This window comes from Canis lupus, chromosome 27, assembly GCF_048164855.1.
Source record: "Canis lupus baileyi chromosome 27, mCanLup2.hap1, whole genome shotgun sequence".
In the NCBI taxonomy this organism is placed as follows: Eukaryota; Metazoa; Chordata; class Mammalia; order Carnivora; family Canidae; genus Canis; species Canis lupus.
Window position 1 is genome coordinate 12,492,197 of NC_132864.1, and position 26,828 is coordinate 12,519,024.

General features: G+C 40.4%; 1 protein-coding gene across 2 annotated transcripts; it reads right to left on the bottom strand.

The window, feature by feature from the left end:
- On the bottom strand, positions 1 to 26,828 carry GTF2H3 (general transcription factor IIH subunit 3). 2 transcript variants are annotated; one of them, XM_072802320.1, is made up of 13 exons: positions 26,708 to 26,827; positions 22,949 to 23,028; positions 15,817 to 15,923; positions 13,713 to 13,876; positions 11,371 to 11,433; positions 10,132 to 10,161; positions 9,958 to 9,986; positions 6,844 to 6,918; positions 5,782 to 5,835; positions 2,316 to 2,384; positions 1,784 to 1,919; positions 1,635 to 1,671; positions 1 to 1,549 (listed from the first exon to the last, which is right to left on the bottom strand). In XM_072802320.1, the coding sequence occupies exons 1-13, from the start codon at positions 26,718 to 26,720 to the stop codon at positions 1,480 to 1,482; spliced, it is 927 nt and encodes a 308-aa protein (XP_072658421.1). In that variant the 5' UTR covers positions 26,721 to 26,827; the 3' UTR covers positions 1 to 1,479. The 2 variants fall into 2 exon arrangements, with proteins under 2 accessions (XP_072658421.1, XP_072658423.1); XM_072802322.1 differs by lacking the exon at positions 2,316 to 2,384 and having other exon boundaries at positions 26,708 to 26,828.

Genomic DNA, 26,828 nt, shown 5'->3' on the forward strand with positions numbered 1-26,828 from the left:
TTTGAAAATTTAAATTATTTTATTATAAAAATTTATATAAACCATAAACAGTTAAAAAAAATAAAACCTAAACAGAATTAAGCCAGTAAACAAATGAAAAAGTAGCAACAAGAACCTGACCAGCTTCTTTGAAATTATTCATCTTTTAGATATTTGATGACTTCCTAGACTTCCTACACTAAGGCATGAAATATTAAATATTATTTCTAAAAGACAAATAAAATTTTCAAACTCAAGGATCAGTATTTCCCAAGTGACCACCAAAACCTGTGTGTATTTAACAAAATTATAAATCCACAAAGTACAAAATCTACCTGAAATCATCTAGCCAAATAACAAATTATTTAAATGAGACTCAGCTTCTGAGACGGTATAAAGAGAAAATTAAAATCTTATTTACATACAAGGTTGTGGACACAAATGGATTTTTGTCAATATACGAATGTTTGTTTTTATCAATATACGTTTAAAAACAAACCAAACCAGCCACCATTCCTGAAAACCCTCCATACACTGTACTGGAATTTAAAAAGACTTCTAATATTTTCAAAGTTACATACAAAAATAAGTTTTTTCTTGTTCAAATTACAAATAATTTTTCTTTTCAACCTATAGCACTTGTCAGTAGTAAATCCAAAGCTTCTAGAGAATAGTTCTCCAACATTAATGCTTTTTTCCCCCTCATTACAAAAGGAGAGAACTCTATCTGGGGGACAACACTGAACTATAAAGAATCAATTCTCCACCAAGAAATTCCCCCTCCAAACCCAGACACTGGCTTTCACGTATAAGCTCTTCACACAACTATCTCTGAAGAAAAAGTTGCTGCCAGAGTACTGCACCCCCCTCCTCCCTCGCTTAACATCAGACTTTGTACTGATTGACAAACAGTTAATAAGTGGATGACTGTGTCCAGACACACATGGGATATCAGTGATGTCAGGCAAAAGCAAAACTACCTGCTAGTCTATGAAGCCAAATCTCAACTTAGACAATACAGATTTTATTGACATGACTATTGTCAAATTCAGTTGTTGGTTCAAGGAAGATGGTCTGTCTTGGTTAATGCTGTTACTGCATGGTCGCTTGTTTGCTTTTTCCAAAACTGCGCTCAAATTTCACTGGTCATACATTTCACAGGCAGAACCCAACAGAGACGGGTAAGAGTCTAAAGCCGGTAATCAGGCAGGCCAAGCTGACAAATGATCACCCCATTATTAAAAAAAAAAAAAAATCTCACTAATTTGTGCTTTCTTCTTCTGTGGGCAAAAACCAGTCTGAAAAGATTGCATAGATTGATTCCCTCAAATAACACAGTGCCCCAAAAGCACAGCATGAGGATAATGGTCTAGAAATCTTTTCTGTAAGAAACTTCATTCAAAATTATTTCATATGCACTGTATTTTTTCAGGGCCTCCAAACACAGATCCCACCACACAATTCCTAGTAATAGGCTCTAGGGGCGCAGGAATCTTATGATCACACGGACACTTTCAGTTTCTTTTTCTTGGCCTTGAGCACCGGAGGCAGAGAAATCTTAAAGGCTGTCCTGTAACAACACAGAAAGGAACACACCTTTCAGAGCCCTGAATCTCTCCCACACAAGCCAGCCACACCGCCTCAGGGATACTTACTCGCACGTTGTGCAGATGGGACTGAAGTTGCAGAATACTATAGATTTGAAAAACAAAACACACAGAATGATGAAAAGAAAAACCACACAGTTGACTTATTTTCTGCCACCTCCACCCCCAACACAGAAAACTCTGTACTTCCAACTTACTTGACAAGCACACAGAACAGACATAGCCAATTTCAATAAGATTTCGATGACAGAAGCAGGCAGCCCGGTAGTCCACATGAATTGGGGGTGGGAGGATTAGCTGAGATCTTTGATCTTGATCAGGAAGAAAAACCCACTGTAAATAAAGGGGGGGAGGCAAGGAAATTTTATTTAAACCATGGGGAAAAATAACTAGAAGTTAGGACACAGATATCATATTAGCCAATGAATACTAAGAAGAATAATAAATCAGGATTTTCCTTAAATGTTTATCAAGAAATGCTTTTTTATTCATTCAACAGTCACTGAGCACTTCGACATGCAGCCGCTATTCTGTGAAGTCTTATAATAGTCTGCACATTGCTGCTTTCAAAGACTATCCCAAGTGTGCCCTTCCATGTTCAAAATCCCTGGACCCCCCATTTCCCCCTCCTCCCACTTACTAGCATCAGTCATCGTGCTCCCCTATACTCCCCAGGAAATCGGGCTCACTCAGGCTCAAGGCGTTAGGGTACTGCGGATGTTTCCTTACCAGTAAATACTGCAGAAGGGAGGGCATCTGAGGCACCTTCAAATATAGTCCCCCCGTGATGTCACAGGCCTACAAGACATTCAGAGGGCTCTCTGCCAAACCAGCACGTGTTTAGCTTTCCTAGAGGTATAGAATTCTCACCAGCAAGCCTTCAGGTCTCCAAAGAAGAGGAGGATAGGACAGGGCCAACCAAAGGGCATGTTAACCCAGAGTGCGAGGACCAGAAACGTCCTACCTCTCAAGGTGTTCAACTATCTCCTTTTCCCCCCAGGTCACCACACTCCTTGACCATTTAAAGCCTTTAGTGTAGCACAGTACATGCCCCTTCTGTGTGTTTGCTACTGATGACATTTTTATTCTGGCCATGTTTACTCATTTCCATTATATTTTTTTAACAAAAGCTTTGAGGTAATTCTCAGGCCATAAAACTTACCCTTTGAAGTATGTGCTTCACTACTTTTTACTGTCTTCAGAGATGTGCAACTGTCTCCACTCTCTAGTTCCTCACCCGAAAAAGAAATCCCATACCTGGGGATCCCTGGGTGGCTCAGCGGTTTAGCGCCACCTTCAGCCCAGGGCCTGATCCTGGAGACCCAGGATCAAGTCCCTCGTCAGGCTCCCTGCATGGAGCCTGCTTCTCCCTCTGCCTGTGTCTCTGCCTCTCTCTCTCTCTCTCTCTCTCTCTCTCTCTCTCATGAATAAATTAAAAAAATAAAATCTTAAAAAAAATAAAAGAAATCCCATACCTATCAGCAGTTACTCCCAACCCCCGACCCCAAGGCTACCAGTGATCCACTTTCCATCTCTATGGATTTGCCTATTCTGGACATTTCATATAAAGCAACTTGTACAATTTTCCCTTAGCATCATGTTTTCAAGGTTCATCCACATCATGGCACAGATCAGTACTAAGACCAATAATATTCTACTGTATAGTTATACCACAATTTAACCCCATTCACCCCCTAATGGACAGTTGAGTGCAAATGGGGGAGAAGACAAGAGCCAATCAGTTAAGTAAATGCAGAAATAATGTCACAGGTTATGATCGCTTCCATGAAGAAAAATGAAGTTGGGTAAAGAGACAAGGAGTGACACTGGATGGTCAGGGAAGGCTTCTCTGAGGAGGTGACACAGAAGCAGAGACCCAAATGAGGGCAGCAGGTACGCCAGCAAATATTTAATGAAAAGCCTTAGAAACAGAGGGAAGAGCAAATGCAGAAACCTTCAGGCTGCAGCAGGCCTGTAGTTTTAAAGCAACAGCAAGGAGCCCAATGTGCCTGGAGTAAAGACTGAGATTCCACAGGGACAAAGAGATACCCAGAAATGATATTGTGCAGGGAGTAAGAACAGCCATGGTTGAACAGGTTTTAGTCTATGTGCGAGGGCATGCAATGGGAGGGTTGTAAGCAAGTGAGTGACAAGATCTGATTCGATTTTGAAAGCTTCATTCTATCATGTTAAGAACAAACTTTGGTGGGCAAGGTAAGTGTAGAAACAGAGACCAGTTAACAAATACTACGGTCTTCCATTTGAGTGGTAGCAATGAAGGAGGAAGTCATACAGTGGGAATCAGGGACTATTTCAAAGATCAAGTGAAGAGGATTTGCTAATGGGATGGAAAGGAGAGGAAGAGAAGAAACAAGGTAGAGTCAGTATTTTGGCTTGAGGGGCTGATGAATTGTGCTGCTACTTGCTGAGATGGGGAGGCCCCTGGAGGTAGTGTGGAGTTCTGTTTCAGGCATGTTAAGTGAGATGCCGCTGGATGTCCAAGAGGAAATGTGCATGAGCAGGAGATTATGCAAGTCTGGAATGCAGAGAGCCTGCATCTGGTCCAGACACAGAAACATGAGGGTCGGGAAAGCAGAGGAGGTATTTAAACTCACGGCACAGGCAAGATCTTCTAGGAGTTAGCAGACACTATATAGACTGAAACATAGTTAAAAAATCTATTCAACCTTTTCAATTTTTTAATTCTGAAATGTAACCATATGTGCAAGAGTACATATACATAACATGTACCTATGATTTTTTTAAGATTTTATTTATTTGAGTGACAGAAAGAGAGAAGCAGAGACAAAGGCAGAGGGAGAAGCAGGCTCCTATGGGGAGCCTGATGCAGGACTCGATCCCAGGACCCTGGGATCATGGCCTAAGCCAAAGGCAGATGCTCAACCACTGAGCCACCCAGGTGTCCCTGTAAATAGGGTTTAAATAAAACACACATCACGTACCTACCATCAAGCTTAAGAAACAGGACAATTTGGAACCTCTGATGCTGTTATACGTTCTAATCGTAATCTCCCCTTGCCACTCTCCATGTCCTCAGGAGTAACCTACACTCATCATTTTCGAGTTTCATACTTTTAACTGATCTTTTAGCAAATAATATTTCTTGTGGTTGAAAAAAACATTTATCAAAAGTTTGGCAATTTCTTGTCTTATTTGTTTCTTTATTCCCTTTATTTGGTTAAATTAAATTTCAGTTTCATACATTTGAATGCAAAGCAATATCTAATAGTGCTGTCCAACAGAAGCATAATGTGGGCAACATGCAAAACTTAAATTTTTCTAGCCAAAAAAAGCAGATATAATTAATTTTATTTTATTTTTTTTAAGATTTTATTTATTTGAGTGGGAGAGAGAAAGAGAAAAAGGGCACAGAGAGGGAGAGTGAGGAGGAGAAGGAGATACCCTACTGAGCAGAAAGCCCTATTTGGGCTCAATTTCAGGACACTGAGATCATGACCTGAGCCAAAGGCAGACAGACACTCAACCAACTAAGCCATAGGCTCCCCAGATAAAATTAATTTTAATAACATTTTATTTAACTGGGCATATCCAAAGAATTATCATCTTAACATGTAATCAATATAAAAATCTTTATTTTACATTCTGTTCTTCATGCTAAGTCTTTGAAATTCAGTGTGTATTTTACACTTAACAGCACATCTCAATTCAAGAGCTCAACAGCCATATAACTATCATATAGGTCAGGACAGCACAGATCTGAGATGTGATCCAATCTTTATAAAATTCTCTGCTTAGCAATTCATTCTTCCATCCATACTTATACCAAGAGATCTGTCGTGCTGTTCACCTAATATTAGCAATGGTAATTTTAAGATGATAGGATTTGAAGGGATTTTTTTTACCCCTTTAAAAAATACTTTCTTGTGTTGCTTGAATTCATTTCAATATGTGAATCACTTTTACAGAATCAATCACTATATAAAATATAAATGAAAATTTTAAAGGAACCAGAGAGTTTTGCACCTGAAACTAATGACATTGTGTGTCAACTGTACTTCAATAAAGAAATAAGAACAAGAGAGATGTTAGTGCTCTGAGTGATAGCATCATACAGGCTAATCCCTAAACATGTATGAAGGCTGGTGAAAAGCATTTAGTTAAGAGAATACACCATGCACCCCTGACCAAAACCACACTTCCATTGAACACGTACCTGCTGGAGGAGTCCTGAATCCGAGTCTAAAACACAGGCATCAATCAAAATATTCTGAAATGAACATTCCGAAAACATTACAGGAAAAATAGAAATAATGAGTGTCTTACTCTGGGAACCTACTATGGGTTAGACTTTTTTTTTAGACTATTCTTATAATGACTTATTTGATATGCAGATTAAACTCTACAAGGTAGATATTCAATCTGTATTTTACAGCTGAAGCCCCCAGGCCTTGGCCAGGCCATGGTCACAGAGCTGGGAACGAGACAGTGCTATCACTACATTATGCTGCCAGTCCAACAGAGAGAATATTAGGCATAATATGATATGGCAATATTCTGGGTTAAGAATGAAGTTTTTAAAAAGTTTTTTTTAACATATCAAAGAAAATGTATTAGTGAAAATTCATTTGAATTAGTGTAAATTCATTCAATTATTTATGAAGTAAAAATATCAAATCTTGATAGGAACTCCATAAAGCAAAGAGATAGAGAGAGGAATTGAGGCAAGGTATGCAACAAACTATATATAAACTAGGGATTCTCAGCTTGAGGTCCTAGGATGGGCTAAACAGGGTTACACAAATACCATGGAACTATATGCAAAACTGTGTTTCAGTGTACCTTTTTCTGGGGGACCCATAAGATTCATGGGGTCCAGGACCCAAAACAGAGAAATGACTCATACAAAATATGAATCCCAGATTCCTCATCTACTGATAAGGCCATTTAGTCAAAATACCTCTGTATGTAGGTTATTATAAAAATAAAATTCATTATGAAACAAATATTCTCTAAAAAGAATGCTTCCAAGGCAGGAGGGCAACCCAAAAAACAGACACTTAACTACAGAGAACACACTAAAGTCACCAGAGGGGAAGGGGTCAGGGGATGGGAGAAATGGGCGATGGGGAGTAATGAGCACAATTGTGATTAGCACTGGGTGATGTATGAAAGTGTTGAATCACGATATTGCACACCTAAAACTAATATGACACTGTATGTTAACTATGCTGGAATTTAAGACTGAAAAAAAAAAAAAAAGATGCTTCCAATTCACCTGCTTCTGTGCTGCAAAGATGACATTCATGAAATTCATATACTGCAGTGCACTGTCTTCCGCAGCCTTAATCACCTAAAAATCATATCCACATGAAAACCTCACAGACACATCCGACTTCTCATGCACATGTCATCACTGCAAACACAACCAATGCAGCCTTCCTAATCTGCCTGCCTAATTACCATTATTAAATAATACCTACAGCATAAAGATGACTGTAAGAACCTCCCCCAGATCCTACCCTCCAAGAGATAGTCCCTGTTAACAGTTCTAGACAGCACCTATGCGGGCACACACACATCCCAGGATGATTACCTAGTGCTCTGCAACCTGCTTTTTTTTTTTTTTTAAAGTTAACTCTGCATCCAACATGGGGCTTGAACTCACAACCTGGAGATCAAGAGTCACATGCTCTACCCACTGAGCCAGCCAGGCATCCCTGCAACCTGCTTTTTGGTTCCACAATATCTGGGGGCAGAAATCTTTTATCAATGAATTTGGATATACATCGTCCTTTGTGTTAACTTCATAGATTCCACTACTTAACCAATAATCTATAGAGGACACTGAAGCAGCTTCCAATCTCGTTTTAGACAATGCTCTGGTGAACACCCTCATATATGCTTTACACAACTCTCTGACTAGCTCTTAAAATAATCCGGGAAATTGCTAAATATATGCACCTTTAAAATATATATATATATGCACCTTTAATCCTGATAGAGCTTGCCAAACTTTCCTCCAAAAAAGTTGTATCCTCTCTTTGGCAATGCAAGAAAATAATCAATCCCCCACACTGCCGTCAACCCCGGGAACTGCCTATTTGTACTGAGCAAGAAACAAACAATGAAAAACCTGTTACTGGATGTTTCTATTTCTTTGCTTACTAGTAAGGCTGCATGTATTTTCAAATGGTAACTGGCCATTTGCATTTCTTCTTTTGCAGACTGCTTATGTTTTCTACCTAGTTCTTTAAAGTAAACCTTAACCTTTAAAATTTAGTTGATAAGGGAGGTGGTGCCTGGGTGGCTCAGTTATTAGTTAGGCATCTAACTTTTTTTTTTTTTAATTTATTTATTCATGAGAGACACAGAGAGAGAAGCAGAGACACAGGCAGAGGGAGAAGCTGGCTCCCTGCGGGGAGCCCAATGCTGGACTCAATCCCAAAACCCCAAAACCACACCCCAAGCCAAAAGCAGACGCTTAGCCACTGGGCCACCCAGGTGGCCCTTCCGACTCTTAATCTCAACTCAGGTTGTGATCTCTGGGTTATGAGTTCAAGCCTCAAGTTGGGCTCCACAGCCAGCATGGAGCCTGCTTAAAGAAATAAATAAGATAAAAAATAAAATTTAATTGAGTTTTTTCATTTTTTAAAAAAGACTTTATTTGACAGAGAGAATGAGAGAGAGCACAGGCAGGGAAAGCAGCACACAGAGGGAGAGGGAAAACCAGGACCTACAGGGAGCCTGATGTGGGGATCCATCCCAGGACCCAGGGATCATGACCTGAGCTGAAGGCAGCAGCTTAACCAACTGAGCCACCCAGGCCCCTTCTTTTTCATTCTATGATTATTACATTAATACTCTATCAGGTAGCTATGCAGAAAATACTTCTAATAGTTTTTCATCTTTGTTTTGGGGGGTTTGATTTTCTTTTTTTTTTTTTTTTTTTTTTTTTTTTTAAATTTTTATTTATTTATGATAGTCACACACAGAGAGAGAGAGAGAGAGGGAGAGAGAGAGACAGAGACACAGGCAGAGGGAGAAGCAGGCTCCATGCACCGGGAGCCCGACGTGGGATTCGATCCCGGGTCTCCAGGATCGCGCCCTGGGCCAAAGGCAGGCACTAAACTGCTGCGCCACCCAGGGATCCGGGTTTGATTTTCTTGAGGTCTTAAGCTTCACATCATGCTTAGCAAGGTCCTCCCTAACCTAAACAGCTATTTTCTTCCAGCACTTTTTAACTTGAATTTTTACAGTGATGTTTGACCTTTACTAGAATTAATTACGTGTGAGCAATGAGATCTAGCTTTGTTTTCCCCCAAATGCCCAACTAATTGGCCTAGCACCTTTAACTGAATAATTCATTTTCTTCCCACTAACTTAAGCACAAATCAAACTCCTCTGTGGGCCTGATTTTATTTCTGGAGTCTAGTCTTTCCCATTTACTCTGCACCTACTACTGCACCAGAACCACAGTTACTGTAGCTCTGTAATGTGTTTTAAAGCCTAACAGAGCAAGTTCCTGCTTATTATTCTCTTTCAGAAAGCACCTGGCTGGTAGGTCGGGTGGCTCAGCAGTTTAGCGCCGGCTTCAGTCCAGGTCGTGGTCCTGGAGACCCGGGATTGAGTCCCACGTCGGGCTCCCTGCATGGAGCCTGCTTCTCCCTCTGCCTGTGTCTCTGCCTCTCTCTATCTCTCATGAATAAATAAATGAAATTTAAAAAAAAGAAAAAGAAAGAAAGCACCTGGCTATTCTCATTGGTTTATTCTTCCAAATAAACTGTTGAATTTTTTTTAAGGTTTTATTTTTAAGTAATCTCCTCACCCAACATGAGGCTCGAACTTATAACCCCTAGATTAAGAGTCGCACACTCTACCAACTGAGTCAGCCAAGTGCTCCTTACTGTTGAATTTCTTAAAGCCCCCAACTCTGCCAGGAAAAAAAAAAAAACCTTATTAATATTTTGAGATAGCAGAGGTGCCTAGGTGGCTAGGTTGGTTGAGCATTTGACTCTTGATTTTGGCTCAAGTCATGATCTCAGGGTCACGGATCAAGCCCCTGCATCGAGTTCTGCACATGGCAAGCAGTCTGCTATAGATTCCCTCTTCCTCTGCCCACCATCCCCACCACTTCCATGCACTCTCTCTAAATAAACAAAATCTTTAAAAAAATTCTGAGATTGCATGGAATTTAGCTTAACTTCGGAAAAACTGACATAAAATACAGCTCTCCATTCATTCAATTCTCCTATAGAGGACATTGCTTTTGTACATTGCTTATTAATTTATTCTGAATACTCATATTTATTATAAATGGGCCTTACTTCCATTATGCTTTCTAATTGACTATAGTTGGTATATAAACATACTACTGATTTTTTAATCTTACCAAAATCCTTGATTTCATTTCCTGATTATCTGTAAAGAGATAAAAACAGATTATAACTTAATTGAATCTTATTAAACATAAGGTTTTCTAACCAAATTTTTTAAATAGTCCATCAAAATTATAGCAGTAAAATGAGGATTCCAGATCTCACAAAAAAAACCACAGGCTTCTTACCTTTAACCTCTTTGTTCATTCTATGAATGTCTAATTATTTTAGCATTAAGGAATTTTAAATTATTATTTAATTTCATAAATATTTACAGTAAACAGAAAAGTAACCTCAAATTTTAAATACATCCACCATCCACCTAGCTGAAAAAAGAAATGTTCTATTTCCCATGATAAACACACAAGAGTGACTGGGGGTTTCCAATTACCAACTGAAATCAACTGAGCTTTGTAACCTGACTGAAACATGATCTGTGTCCCAGAAAATTAAAATTACCATGATTTATCCTTCTGTGTCTATCCACCACATCCTATATTTGAAAACTGGGACCACAAGTAAATCAATAAGCCAGATAACAAATGTGAAAACCACACACAGAGGACCAGGCATCCCCAACATCTAGGACACAAGAATCAATCAAATCTTTCCAAAACAAAGAAATTAAGTCACACAAGACTGGGAGAACACACAAACAGACAACATCAACATGCTCAGGACGGTGCTGTTCACTCTATGCTAAGTGCAAATAACCTGTGGGCCTGTGGAGAAACCACTCACTTATTATCCTTCAGGATCAGTCAATGGCTTTAAAACCAAATACATTGCTTTTAACATAAGGAAGGTGGAAGAAACTAACACACCTCCCCAATTTATCCAATAAGATACATCCTGAGGAATTTGTTGTGAGAAGGACATACTAGAAAAACTAGTTTTTTCTTTACATTTCAAGTTTTTACACCCTATTTTAAAAACATTCCATAGCAAGATAAACTATTTTTTGATTACCCACCACTTTAGAATACTCATGCCTTTCATTAATATGGATGCCCAAGGTTCTAAAAAATATCACAAGTTAAGATATGTTTAATATGGGATGCCTGGGTGGCTAAGTGGTTGAGCATCTGCCTTTGGCTCAGGGCGTGATCCCAGAGTCCCAAGATGAGTCCTGCATTGGGCTCCCGGAGCCTGCTTCTCCTCCTCCTGCCTGTGTCTCTGGCTCTATCTGTCTCTCATGTATAAATAAATAAAATCTTTAAAAAAAAAAAAAAGATATGTTTATTTATTTATTCATGAGAGACACAGAGAGAGAGCCAGAGACACAGGCAGAAAGAGAAGCACTCAATCCAGATTCCAGGATCACGCCCTGAGCAGAAGGCAAACGTTCAACCCGAGCCACCCAGGCATCCCAAAAGATATGTTTAATACAGAAGACACCTTCTGAATGACTAGGACACCAAGGATACAGCAAAGAGCTTTGGCAAGGGATCCTGCCAGCAGAGTTTCTGTATGTTGACCCTTTATGTCACCTGCAAATTAAAAAAAAAAAAAAATTAAAGAGAATTTTTAGGTGCTTTCTTGAACTAAAATCATCTTCAAAGCATTCTTCTTCAAAATAAAATCAGTTGACATTTCCAAACCAGGTTTACAAACATAGATAGCAATCTGTTCTCAGTAAGGCCTAAATAAGCAATTTTCAACATTTTCTCAATTTAATATATCCTGTGGTTAGGGGATAAGGGGGTACAAAATTTCAGTTTGGAATATCTGGAAAGGGATAATGGTGACGTCTGTATACAGTGTGAATCTACTTAACACCATTACATTGTACACCTTAAAATGCTTGAATGGTAAATTTTATGTATATTTTTTTAAGATTTTATTTTTAAGTAATCTCTACACCCAATGTGAGGCTTGAACTCACAACCCTGAGATCAAGAGTCACGTGCTCTGCTGACTGAGTGAGACAGGCACCCCCTACGTTATGTATATTCTACTGCAATTAATAATATCCTGCTGTTATCTGGAAAGGTTCAGGTCTGCTAGTGATCTAAGTGGTATAAAAGGTCACGTCCACTCTGAGCCTCTCTTCCCTCCTTCCCACTACCTCCTCTGTCTCTCACTGGTGGAAAGGGGACCAGAGAAAGCCCCCTGGCTGTGGCCAGCAGGGACAAAGCTAGCAACTTGTCCGAAGCCTTGAGTGAAGAAAGTCAAGCAGCTTGAGACAGTGGAGAGCCCAGACTGACATGTGGTGTGAACAGGGCCTATAGTTGGTCCAGGAACACTGATACCTCCACCCATGGGTGAGGTCAGACCAGGAAACATCTGAACACCACAAGAAGATGGGACTTTACCCTGGAGGCCCATGGTTCTCAAAGTGTGATTCTGGAACCAGGTGTAGGAGCGTCACCTGGGAACTTGACAGAAACACTAATTCTTGGGACCACCTTAGACCACTAAATTAGAAACTGCAGGGTGGGACACAGTGTTTGGTTTTAGCAAGCCCTCCAGATGATTTTTACCAGCTTTATTGAGACAACTGACAGATCATAAAGTTCACTCCTTTTAAGTAAATAATTTAATGGTTTTTTTAGTAAATTTAGAGAGCTGTAAAGGATTACTACAACCCGGTTTTAGAACATTTCCTTTACCCCAAAAGATCACTTGGGCCCACTCCTCCCCTGCCCTGGGAAACCACTGTCTTGTCTCTACAGAGTTGCTTCTTGTCTCTACTACAAACCTACTTCTTGTCTCTACAGAGTTGCTTTGTCTTTCCAGGTGACTCTGACACAGGCTACAGTTTAAAAACCACAGCCTACAAGCAACAGGGAACCATAATGGCCTTTAAGCCACAAAACAGCAGCTCTGTATTTTAACTCTGAAAGACTTAAGGAAAGACCTGAATGGGTACAGACAGGAGTCAGTAGGCAGAAGCTGTTACAATGATCCAGAGTAGCAGCTCTCCACTTGGGCAACTGTGCCCTACAGGGAATATTTGGTTGTCACCATGAGAGATGTTATGACATCTAATGGGTCTAGGCATGGATGCTGCTAAGTATCCTCCAAAGCACAGGACAGTCCCTTATCTAGCCTAAAATGCCAATGGTGCTGGGGTTGAGTTAGATGGGATAATTAAGGGTCAGATTTTGGAGGTACTTCTAAGGTTAAACTAATAGGATACTGTAGCTGATTAGATGTTGAATGTGAACAGAAAGGAGTCAAAAATGAAAGCTCTGAATTTGAAAAAGCAGGTGAATGAGCATGTCAGAAACTGGGAGTGCCAATGGTAGTATAACTGGGAGGAGAGCTAAGGAAACCAGTCTGGGGCATGTTAGCCAGACTGTGGGACACCTAGGAGAGACATTTATGGAAAGAAAGGCTGGATTAGAGACAAAGATTAATTATCATAGAAATGATAATTAAAGACAAGAGTGGGTGAAAACACACAGAGGAAGAAAAAAATAAGAAAATAATGTGCAGAATTTAAAAACCTATTTTTTTACAGAACAAGATGAAGGAAAAGTCCGAAATGGAAGAATGGTCCAAAAAAGAAGAAAAACAAGTCAAAAGGATATAGTCTTAGATGCCAAGAGTATGTTTCAAGAAGTAGAGGCTGGCAGACAGGGTGAAATGCTGGTGAGGACAGGCAAACAAGGCACAGGTACTGATGAAAATGATTTTACAAAAGAAAAGAGAGAACACAAGTAACTATTCCCAAGAACTCCAAATCTCTGGGCTTAAGGCCTCAAGGATCTCCACATTCAACTGCAATTGTAAAATAACAATAATGGGGACAGTAAACCATTACTCTTGATCATGAGATCTTTAATCTCTTCGACAATAACTTCATTCGCTGCTGTGAATAGCTCATATTTCCCATCCTTGCTCCCTGAGGGGCTGAATTCAGAAGGGTTGCCAGGATCTCCAAAAAAGTCTCCAAGTTTGCCATTCTTTCCAGGATATAAGAATCGACTGAAAGAGTGGGAGAGAAAACAATGAATTATATCAGGATTCTGTCCTCACTCAACATCCAGACAAAATTCAGCAGAGAAACCATCACACCAATTCTGACTCACAAGATCCTACAATAAATTTCATTTTTTTAAAATGTATATAGGGGATCCCTGGGTGGCTCAGCAGTTTAGCGCCTGCCTTTGGCCCAGGGTGTGATCCTATAGTCCCCGGATCGAGTCCCATGTCGGGCTCCCTGCATGGAGCCTGCTTTTCCCTCTCTCTCTCTCTCTCTGGGTCTCTCATGAATGAATAAATAAAATCTTTAAAAACAAAGTACATAAAACAAGCAAATTGTCAAACATGAGTCTACCACCAGAGAATGTTTTAATGAACCCAGAAATGAGAGGAAATAAAGTGCTAGGTCCCAGTCTCTTGAAATGCTTCAGAGTGTTTCTCATTCTACTTTCTCAGATGCCAACTGGGAAGAGAGTCATACCAAATTCTAACTTATGACTAGCGTATTATTTAAGGTATATTTATCTACCCCAGTAATAAAAATATGCTCTAAGGGTTCCTGAAAAGATTCTCCCAGTGCTTCATGATTTTTATAAGAATCCCATAAAAACACATATTAGATTTTTCTAAAAATCTAACATTTTGCTTTGTATAGTTTTTCTTTTGATATCTTAACCAAATCAGTGTCATCTTTTTCATTCAACTCCGAGAAAAATGCATGGTGATCATGGGAGCAGGAGCATTTCCTTGGTGGCCTATGGGCTCTTTCAACACACCAAAGAGAGCAGCCCTAAGAAATGAGAAATTTGAAAACTATCCACTGACCTCATATGAAATACATTGGTAAACAAGGGTCATGTCTACCATGATATAATATTTAATCAAGACATAGGAGAGCTGTGTTGTAAGTGGGGAATAGGATTCCACGGCCAGCGTACACATGAAAAGTAAATATGGTAAAAATTAATCGTGAAAATATGTATCATATACATGGTCACATTTGCAGAGTAGCTGCACACCTATGTACCCACCCTGAAGAGACTCAAACACAGCCAGTGTTTACACATGTGTTAGAAAAGGTCCGTTTCGAGCAGCCCCGGTGGCGCAGCGGTTTAGCACCGCCTGAAGCCCGGGGTGTGATCCTGGGATCCCGGATCGAGTCCCACGTCAGGCTCCCTGCATGGAGCCTGCTTCTCCCTCTGCCTGTGTCTCTGCCTCTCTCTCGCTCTCTCTGAATAAATAAATAAATAAATCTTTTTTTTTTTTTTTTTTAAAGGTCCATTTCTTCAGTTCAGCACCAGATGTAGTAGTTGGCTTGGGTTAAAACCCAATTAACAAGAAAAACCCTTATCAGTAACCACCAGAATCACGCTCAGAGCAGAGAACCACTATCCCTTGTATGCAGGGCTCAAGGCTGGCTGAGAGAAGGTGGAATCACACCTCCCATTTCACCTGCCCCCTAGGGCAGACCCACACACAGAACAGTGATAAGAGCTGCCTGCCTCCCTTGGTATTTCTCCCTGTTTTTTGCCTGGAGGGTGGGTGTGGTTAAAGCCAAGTAAGTTAAATGTGCACATGATGCAAATTTAGTAGGTTATCAGCCAATCCTATCAAAACGTACATGTACTGATTCTTGATGCTATTGGTCTTGTTCAATGCTACAAAAGATTTTTTTGCAACACAGAATAGGGATAGTACGTGCCAAATGGTATACAAACCTCACAAATGTTAAGCACTGAATAGGTAATCACTATGGTCATACCTTTTTTTTAAGATTTATTTATTTGAGAGAGAGAGAAAAAGAGAGCGCCCGAGAGAGTAATAAGCAGGAGGGAGGGTAGGGGCACAGGAAGAGGGAGAAGCAGGCTTCTCACTGAGCAGAGAGCCCGACATGGGGCTTGATCCCAGGACCAACTGAGCCCCCCAGACACCCCAGGTCATACCTTTCTTGAATGTGACTTGCTATCACAGCAAGTTTGTTGGAACGATTCATGAATAAATGAGAATTTCCCAGCACCATCACAGCATCTATGCATTTTGATAAAGTAAACTGTTGAAAAACAGAAAACATTAGAAAAGGTAAGGTAGCTATCCAAGTAACTAGGTCAGGTCTTGAAATGATAAAGATTTCATTTAAATTTTAGACCATTATTCACTGCTAAAATTTTGCTCAGGAGCTCCCTCCTCCAAAGCCATAAGCAAAAACATTTGAAAATTAGTTTTCTAGTTTTACTTATATGAAATGATTTCTATGGTGAGTGCATTATTCCATGAATGTTCTCTGCAAACATTTAAGGAAAGCAAACACGTCACATATTCTGCGATAAAATTACTAGCAAACTATTACTATGCACAGAGTAGATAACAAATACCTACTGATTACATTAGTGGTTTGTAAAAGTTTTCTTTCTTTTTTTTTTAAGATTTTATTTATTCATGAAAGAGAGAGGCAGAGACATAGGCAGAGGAAGAAGCAGGCTCCCCACTAAACAGGGAGCCGTATGCGGGACTCAATCTCATGATGCCAGGATCACACCCTGAGCTGAAGGCAGATAACCACTGAGGAACCCAGCTATCCCTGTAAAAGTTTTCAATTCATTCTCTCACTAAGTATGCTAAGTTCCTGTAATGTGTCAGGCAAAGATCCCTCCATTCGTGGAGCTTACATTCTGACAAATGCTAGTATTACTAAAAAATGGAGGTGGATATTTTTATAATCCTGGAATAAAGCACGTTCCTTTTTTTTTTTAAGATTCTTTTAATTTATTTATTCATGAGAGACACAGAGAGAGAGAGGCAGAGACATAGACAGAGGGACAAAAAAAAACAAAAACAAAGGGAGAAGCAGGCTCCATGCAGGAAGCCTGATGTGGGACTTGATCCCTGGACTCTGGGATCACGCCCTGAGCCAAAGGCAGATGTTCAACCACTGAGCCACCCAGGTGTCTCAAAGCACATTTCTCTTTAAGAAAAGAATACTCTCAGCAGCAAATAAAACACTGATAAATTCCACTTTATTAAAAAAAAAAGTAAAACCTTTCAAAAATTTTATATGGCAAAAAAAAGACTATAAACAAAAGTAAAAGGCAAATTACAAACTGGGAAAACATAACTGCAACATATGACAGGCAAAAGGTTAACTTTTCTTTTTTTTTAAGATTTATTTATTTATTTATTTATTTATTTATTTATTTATTTATGATAGACATAGAGAGAGAGAGAGAGAGAGGCAGAGACACAGGCAGAGGTAGAAGCAGGCTCCATGCCGGGAACCTGACGTGGGACTCGATCCCAGGACTCCAGGATCGCACCCCAGGCCAAAGGCAGGCACCAAACCACTGAGCCACCCAGGGATCCCCCAAGGTTAACTTTCTAATATAAAGAGTGTCCACAAATCAGTTAACAAAACAAAACAAAAAACCTAAAGAGGAAAATGGGCAATGCCCCAAGTAAAAAATACAAAGGACTATCAAAAACACAAAAAAGTAAACTGAGGTAACTTTTATGGTACATGATATTGGCAAAAGATAAAATAAGGAAAGAGAGCATCTCGTATGGATTCAAAAAAAAAAAAAAAGGAATTCTCATATATTACTGATTAGAGTTAAAAAGAAAAACAGTGTTTGGGGATCCCTGGGTGGCTCAGCCATTCAGCACCTGCCTTTGGCCAGGGGCATGGTCCTGGAGTCCCAGGATCTAGTCCCGCATTGGGCTCCCAGCATGGAGCCTGTTTCTCCCTCTGCCGGTGTCTTTGCCTCTCTCTCTCTCTAGGTCTTTCATGAATAAATAAATAAAATCTTTAAAAAGCAAAGGAGTGTTTTTGGAGAGTACGTAATTTGCAGTGATGCTGCTGTTCTATCTGTAAAGTGGAATACTATTCAGCAATAAAAGGTATGAATTACTGTAACAAGACGGAGAAATCTGAAAATAATTATGCTGAGTAAAGAAATCAGACTAAAAGAAATCCCACTATGTACTGTTTGATTCCATTTATATAAAAACCTAGAAAATGCAAATTACAATGACAAAACAGATCAGTAGTTGCCTGGGGGTGGGGACAAGAAGAGAGAAATGGGTAGGATAAATTACAAAGGAACATAAAGAAACTTCTGGGAGTGACAGATTTATACGTTCATTATTTTGATTGTGGTGATTATTTCACAAATGTATACATATATGAAAACATATCAAACCAAACACTTCAAGTATATGCTATGCCCTGCATGCCAATTATATCTCAATAAAGTTAATTTTAACTTGGATTTTTCTTTTTTGTTTTTGTTGTTGTTTTAAGTAGGCTCTATACCTGATGTGGAGCTTTCACTCACAACCCTGAGTTCAAGAGTTGCATGCTCCACCAACTAAGCCGGTGAGGAGCCCCTTAATAAAGCTGATTTTTAAAAAGACGCCACTAAGAAAATGAAAAGACAAGCCCCAAAGTCAGAGACCAGGAGAAAATATTTGTAAATCATATATTTGAAAAAAGACCTGTATCCAGGATACACAGAGTTCTTGTAACTCAGTAATTAGACAACTAATGACCAAATTTAAAAGTTGGGCATAAAAACCGAATGTGCATTTCAACTAAGAAAATATAAGGGACACCTTATAAACATATGTTATATACATAAGAGATATATACTACATCCATAGTCATTAAAGAAATGCAAATTAAAACCACAGTGAGATAGCACTACCTACTTACTAGAACGATTATAAAAAAGACAGGTGTTGGCAAGGCTGTGGAGACACTGAACCTCTCACACACTGCTCAATGGAATGGAAAATGGTGTACCCACTTTTTAGGCTGGCAGCATCTTAAAGTTAAACTTACACCCACCACATGACTCAGCAATTCAACTCACAGGCATCTACTCAAGAGAAAGGCAAACATATGTCCACACAAAGACTTGTTTGAGAATGATCAGCATTATTCATAATAGTCAAAAGGCGGCAACAATCCAAATGATCATGAATAGATGAACAAGAAGTATATCCACACAATAAAATACTACTCAGTAATCAAGAGGAACCACCAATACATTTTACAACACGGATGAACCTCAAAAATACTACAGTTAAGTGGAATCAAATGAAACCAAATAATACCTCTAACCAAAACTCACCCAATATGAAAATATCAAATGGTTTAATAACTAATAATAAAAACGTTTAATTTATAGTTTAAAACTTCCCCAAAAAGAAAACTCCAGGCCCAGATGATTTCACTAAAGAACTGAACCAAACATTTAAAGAATGGACATCCAAATCTAAATAATCTGTTCCAGAAAACTGAACACTTCCCAATTCATTTTATGAAGCCAGTATCATTTTTATGTCAAAACCCGCCAAACACAGTTCAAAAAAGAAAAACTATAGGCCAGTACTTCTCCTGAACATAAAAAAAAAAATCCTGAACAATCTTAACAAATTGAAACCAAGTGAGATTTATCCAAGGCTGACTCAATATTTGAAAAGCAATCAACATAACCCACCATTTTGAAGCTAAAGAAGGAAAAACATTAACTGATGCAGAAAGAGCAAGTGATAAAATTTAACAGCCATTCATGATTTAAAAATATATATATATATCTAAACAGGGTGCCTGGGTGGCTCAGTCAGTTGAGCGTCCAGCTCTTTATCTCAGCTCAGGTCTTGAACTCAGGGTCATGAGTTTAAACTCCACATTGGGCTCCACACTGGGCATGAAGCCTACTTTATTTTTTTTTTTAAGATTTTATTTATTTATTCATGAGAGAGACAGAGAGAGAGAGAGGCAGAGATGCAGGCAGAGGGAGAAGCAGGCTCCCTGTGGAGAGCCCAAAGGGGGACTCGATCCCAGGACCCCAGGATCATGACCTGAGCCCAAGGTAGATACTCAACCACTGAGCCACCCAGGTGCCCCTGAAGCCTACTTTAAAAAAAAAAAAAAAGTCTCTAAGCAAACTACTCTAAGCAAACTAGAACGTATAAAACGCTGATGAAAAAATCAAGATCTAAGGGGATCCCTGGGTGGCTCAGCGGTTTCACGCCTGCCTTTGGCCCAGGGCGCGATCCTGGAGTCCCGGGATCGAGTCCCGCATTGGGCTCCCAGCATGGAGCCTGCTTCTCCCTCTGCCTGTGTCTCTCTCTGCCTCTCTCTCTCTCTCTCTCTATCATAAATAAATAAATCTTTTTAAAAAAATCAAGATCTAAAAAATAGAGATATGTACTATATTTGTAAATTGGAAGATTTAACATAGTAGAGCTATGCAGAGTATAACCTCAAACTGACGAACAGGTTTAACATAATTCCTATCAAGATTCCAGGAAGATCTTTTGTAGACATAAACAGGCTCATTCTAAAATTTATATGGAAAGGCAAAAGAACTAGAATACTTAAAAAACAATTTTGAAAAAGAATAAAGTGGGAGAGATCAGCCTGCTGGAACCCAAGACTTACTATCTAGCTATCAAAAACGAGATTCTGTGGTATTGGTGGAGGGAGAGACACAGAAATAGATCAATGCGTTAGGAAGAGCACCCAAAAATAAACCCACACATGTATATCCAAGTGATTTTTTTAAAAGATTTTTTTATTTATTTACTAGAGAGAGAGAGAGAGAGAGAAACAGGCAGAGGGAGAAGCAGGCTCCATGCAGGGAGCCCAACGCGGGTCTGGATCCCAGGTTTCCAGGATCACGCCCTGGGTGGAAGGCGGCGCTAAACCACTAAGCCACCGGGGCTGCCCTACCCAAGTGATTTTTGACAAGGATATGAAAACCATTCAGTGGAGAAAGAGTAAACTTTTCAAAAATGGTGCTGGGGCAACTGGATTATCCATAGGCAAAATAATGAACCTCAATCTATATTTCACAGATTTTAAGAAATGGGGGCACCGGGGTAGTGCAGTCGGTTGAGCAACTGACACTTGGTTTCAGCTGGGGTCGTGAGATCAAGCACCATTTTTGGGTCCCACACTCAGCATGGAATCTGCTTAAGGCTCTCTCTCTCTCCATCTTTCTCTGCCCCTACCCCAGCATGTGTGTGTGCTCTCTTTCTCTCTTTCTAAATAAATAAATAAATAAATAAATAAATAAATAAAATCTTTTTTACAAAATTAACTCAAAACATATTGTGGAGTTTACTTAAGATTTTATTTTTAAGTAACCTCTACACCCATCAGGGGCTCAAACTCACAACCCTGAGATCAAGAGTTGCACACTCTACTAAGCCAGCCAGGGATCCTTGGATTGTGGATTTAAATATAAAACTTTTCACAGAAGACAATGGCAAAAATCTTTACGACCTAGAGCAAGGTTGAGAATTCTTACAGCACCAAAAGCACAAGCTATATTTTTTAAATATCAAGAGACTACACTTGATCAAAATTAAAGACTTTCTGCTCTGTGAAAGATCACCAGAAGAGGATGAAAAGACAAGCTAAAGATTAGGAGAGGGATCCCTGGGTGGCACAGCGGTTTGGCGCCTGCCTTTGGCCCGGGGCGCGATCCTGGAGACCCAGGATCGAATCCCACATCGGGCTCCCGGTGCATGGAGCCTGCTTCTCCCTCTACCTGTGTCTCTGCCTCTCTCTCTCTGTGTGTGACTATCATAAATTAAAAAAAAAAAAAAAGATGAGGAGAAAATACTTGCAAGCAAGATTATCTGACAAATGGCTTATATTTTGAATACATAAAGAAATCTCAAAACTCAATGGCTAAACATGACCCAACAATCCAACTAGAAAATGGACACGTGACATGAAAAGAGATCTCAGGAGGCTTATCTATATGGTGAACAAGCTTAGAAGAAGCTGTGTGATGTCACCAGCTATTGATGAAATGCAATCAAGACCAAAATAATGGATTGTTACATACCTATTAAAACAGCTAGTATAAAAAAGTGCCAACATCAAATGCTGGGGTGGGGAGAAACTCCCTCTCTCACACTTTGCTAGTGGGAATATAAATCCATTCTAGAAAAGAGTGTAGCAGTTTCTTATAAAACCAAACACACATTTACACGATTACACCGTATGTTGTAGCAGTTGCAATCCTGGACGTTTATCCCACAGAAATGAAAACTTCTATCCACACAAAAACGTCTACACAAATTCTCAGAGTGGCTTTTTATGTAATAGTCAACAACTGAAAACACAGCCCAAATGTAAAGCTTTAGTAAGTGACAGAACAAACTGGTACCTCGTACTGTGGAATACCACCCAGCAATAGAAAGGGCAAACATGGATGCAGGGAATAACCCAATCTGTGGAGTGAAAAAAGCCAACCTCAAAAAACCTATATGATAGATTTCCATACCAGAACTAAAGCCCTGGAGAACAGAGTAGTAGATCAGTGTCTACCCCACTTAGGGACCAGGGACTGACTACAAAGGTGTAGCAACTATAAAGGGAGCACTAGACAGCTCCTGCTTGTGATGGGACAGTTCTCCATCTTGACTGTGGTGGTGGTGACACACATCTGTACACAAGATAAGACAGCACAGCACCACATGTACACCCAAATGCATGCAAAGTTCTGTGATCTGAATAAGGTCTCAAGGGTGTACTGATGTCAATTTCCTGGTTTTGCTATTATAATCTAGGTACATGAGATGTTACCACTAGGAGAAGCTGGAACAAGGCTACGGAACCCCTCTGTTACCTTTTTTTTTTTTTTACAATTTCCTGGGAGTCTATAATTATTTCAAAATAAAACATTTCAAAATAGACTTTTTTTTTAAAGGATCACATATTGTGTAGCATGTATTAAATGTCCAGAAAAGGCAATATAGAGGCAGAAAACATCAGTGACAGCCTGCAACTAGAGGGTAGAAGCAGTGACACTGAACAGGCAGGAAGGAACTTTCTGAGGTGATAGAAATGCTCTAAAATGAAATTGCAGCAATGGTTACACGATCTTTTTGTGATTTTTACTAAAAAAACAATGAACTGTACATTACAATGGATGAATTTTATGGTATATAAAATATAACTTAATAAAGCTGATTTTCTTTAATGAAGCTGATTTTTTAAAAAGCAATATTAACATAGTTATACCAGAATTATCCAAAGGCCTCCTCAAGTAATCTTACCTGAGACTCCTTTAAGGCTTGCTTTCCCCACCAAATTGGGTTGGTATCAACGACGATAACTAAAAGATTCAATTCATCTTCTGAAAATATTAACAAAAAATAAAAACATTAACCTCATGAAACCATAGGCAAACCAACATCCCAATTTGTAAATTATAACCACAGCAAGAACCACCGCATGCCTTTAGATGTTTACCATCCTATAATCCTGAAATTAACCAAAGGCCAAGTGCTTTTTTTTTTTTTTTTTAATTTTTATTTATTTATGATAGTCACACAGAGAGAAAGAGAGAGAGGCAGAGACATAGGCAGAGGGAGAAGCAGGCTCCATGCACCGGGAGCCCGATGTGGGATTCGATCCCGAATCTCCAGGATCAAGCCCTGGGCCAAAGGCAGGCGCCAAACCACTGCGCCACCCAGGGATCCCGGCCAAGTGCTTTTAATGACTGAAAGCTCTCTGGGCCCTCAGCAGGCTCTTGCTTGCTTTCTGTACCACCACATCTTTCGTGCACTAGAATGTAAGCTCCGGGGCGGGGGCGGGGGGCGGGGGGAGGATCTTGTCTGTCTTATCATTGCTTATCTTCTGCTCCTGGTACAACCACCCAGCATGAGGTAGATGCTCAAAAAATACCTATTAAATGCACCCAAATATTCACATTTTAAATGCAGTCAAGGACAGAATGCACGGACTAGCCAGTTAATATTCAACAGCAGAATTTTAGGGACACAAGGAGGCTGAAGGGAGACACAGGAATAAGTCTAGCCTCAAGCCCATCAAACCACCTTGCAGCAAGGCCAATGGTGATCAGGAACCACTTTTTAAAAGGTGAAAACCAAAGAGAGAAAAGCAATTGCTATGTAAAGATTTTACTGTGAAAAGGAATAGACTACTCTCCAAAGTTAGACACAACTGTACAGGCTAACAACACATTAATTCATTCAACAAACATTTACGCTAAATACCAGTGTTAGAAGCTGGGGATACTGGGTTCAAGCCCTCAAGGAGTCTAAATTCTAACTGAGGTGACAGATATACGAACCTATAAGCACAGCTGTTAAGAAAAACCCAGAATGCTCCTTTAATAGCAAAAAGCAATAATGTATTTCCTGCCCCCACACCTTCCTTCCTGCAGTCCCACCTCCTACATCAGATAATCCCCACTCCATCGTAGATTTGTTCTCAAATCCAAATCCTATGTCCTCTACAAAGCACCAAACCAATGCTACTTTTTTTCTTCCAAAAATCCTCCCCAGGATTTCCAACAGGTCCTGGCTCCCCAACCTGAGAATAGCTGTCTGCATCAGCATATGTAATCCTATAATCCCATTTCATGCTGACAACAAACTACTGATGGAAATACTACTGTCATCTTTCATCAATTATGACAGGGACTCTCTCTTTATCAGTTGCTGAAATCAGGATGGTGTCTTATAATTAAGACTAGCAGCATGTCTCTTAGTGGCACACTAAACAAAAACAGATCTCATAATTGATACTGTCTTAGATAACTTAGATGACACAAATATGGCATTCTTATTTTCAAATGAAAGTAACTTGCTCTAAGTCACATGGCTTGCTAGCAAGCGGCAAAACTCCCTGCTATGGAGCCAGATCTACTTGACTATAAAGACTGGCTTTTCTTTTTTTTTTTTTTTTTTTTCAAGATTTATAATTTTTATTTATTTATGATAGTCACAGAAAGAGAGAGAGAGAGGCAGAGACACAGGCAGAGGGAGAAGCAGGCTCCATGCACCGGGAGCCCGACGTGGGATTCGATCCTGGGTCTCCAGGATCGCGCCCTGGGCCAAAGGAGGCGCCAAACCGCTGCGCCACCCAGGGATCCCTGGCTTTTCAATAACCCATTGTCCACTTCTGATCCTCTTAGTATGAATCATCTCATTTTACAGTTAGTTGTCTTTCTGATCTCTCTTGCCAGCTCTGCTAAAACTAGTCCACTAGACTGTGGCCTCATTACAGAAAGAGGATTTTTGCGAATCCTGGGATGAAATAACAAGTGCAAATCACACACACACACACACACAAAAAGTGCAAATCACACACACAAAAATGCCTAACACAGAAGCAGCATTTAATAACTGTCTTTCACTCCTCTACCCACAAGCCCACAATCCTTTGGCCTTATTCTCCATGAGCTCCACCCCACAACTCTAGGGTCAGCCAGCCCTTGCTACTGCCCAGAAGCCTGAGAAAAAAATAAAGTATTGCCTAATAGGGGAGATGAGTACCCACACACACGGACTGCCTGGTCAACTTCCTTCTTTGAGTCTCTACACCATCATTTGTAGACAAGGCCCATGCCAGGCCTGCCTCTCTCAGGACTGTGGTATGTATTGAAAAAGAAGTGATCTCCCTATTTCCACTCTTGCTCCCTTATCCACACCGCAGCCAAAGTGATCTTTTAAAATTATGCAATTCTGGGGATCCCTGGGTGGCTCAGCGGTTTGGCGCCTGCCTTTGGCCCAAGGCATGATCCTGGAGTCCTGGGATCGAATCCCACATCGGGCTCCCGGCATGGAGCCTGCTCCTCCCTCCTCCCTCTCTCTCTCTCTCTCTATGTCTATCATAAGTAAAAAAATAAATAAATCTTTAAAAAAATAAAATAAAAAAATAAAATTATGCAATTCTTTAAAATTAATTAATTAATTAATTAAATTATGCAATTCTTTGCTTAAGACCCTACAATGGTTTCATACTACACTTAAAGTTCAACCTCTTTTTTCACCACCCACAAGGGCCATGCATCTGCCTAGCTTCTGACCTCATTCCTTTAGCTCACTTCACTCCCACCACCCTGGTCTCTTTTTTCTTTAAGACATCAAGCTAGGGGCACCTGGCTGGCTCAATTGGTGAAGCATCTGCCTTCAGCTCAGGTCATGATCTCAGGGTCCTAACATTCAGCCCCATATTGGGCTCCCTGCTCAGTGCGGAGCCTGTTTCTCCCTCTCCCTCTGTCCCTCTCCCTGCTCATATTCATCCTCGCTCTTGCTCAACATCTAATAAAGAAAATTTTTTTAAAAATCAGGCTCAAGATGCCTGGGTGGCTCAGTTGGTTAAGCTCTGCCTTCAGCTCAAGTCATGATCTCAGGGTTCTGGGATCCAGCGGCGCATGTGTCTCCCTGCTCCGCAGGGAGTCTGCTTCTCCCTCTCCCTCACCCCCCCTCCCCGCTCACGGGGGCGCGCACTCTCTCTCAAATAAATGAAATCTTAAAAAAAAAAAAAGACAGTAGGCTCTATAGCTGGTAGTTTAATGTATGAATGAAAGTCTCTCCATCTTCTTCTACCCTCAAGTTCGCCATTTCTTAGTGTAATGTAACGACTCAACTCGCCACAGCGCCTTTGCACACTCACTGGAGACTCACTCTCAGTACCTGGACTCTTATCTAAACGTAGCTCCTCCTTGGTCATCCCCTAATGACAGTACTGCAGCATCCCAGTATATTGTCTTCACAGCTCTTGTCACCCTTCGAAAGTATTCTTATTTACTTAACTACTGTCTGCCTCGCCCACTGGACTGCAGCCTCCACGAAGGCCCTGACTGCCATGGTCTCTGCTGTATTCCCCAGCGCATACAACAACGCTGGCACACCGGAGACCATTCAAAACTATTTATTGAATAAAATAACACATCTGCTACTCCTCTAAAGACCAGACAGGTTGCCCCAGCCCCCCAAATAATGCTCCAGCTCGGTGGTCCTGCCCAGTCCCGGGGTGGGGGTCCCTCCCCGCACACCCCTCACCGTCTGACACCATGGCGGCCAGGATCCCCCAACGCAGAGGCAGCGAGCCGTCAAAAGCTCCTCCCGGATCCTGCACACCCCGACTTCCGGCGCAGCCGAGTGACGCAAGAGCGGCTTGACG

Coding starts and splice junctions, on each gene's coding strand:
- GTF2H3 (XM_072802320.1), bottom strand. Junction 5,836..6,843: donor TCTTTGCAGCACAGAAGCAG/GTGAATTGGAAG, acceptor TGTTCATTTCAG/AATATTTTGATTGATGCCTG. Junction 1,672..1,783: donor CTGTTCTGTGTGCTTGTCAA/GTAAGTTGGAAG, acceptor TCAAATCTATAG/TATTCTGCAACTTCAGTCCC.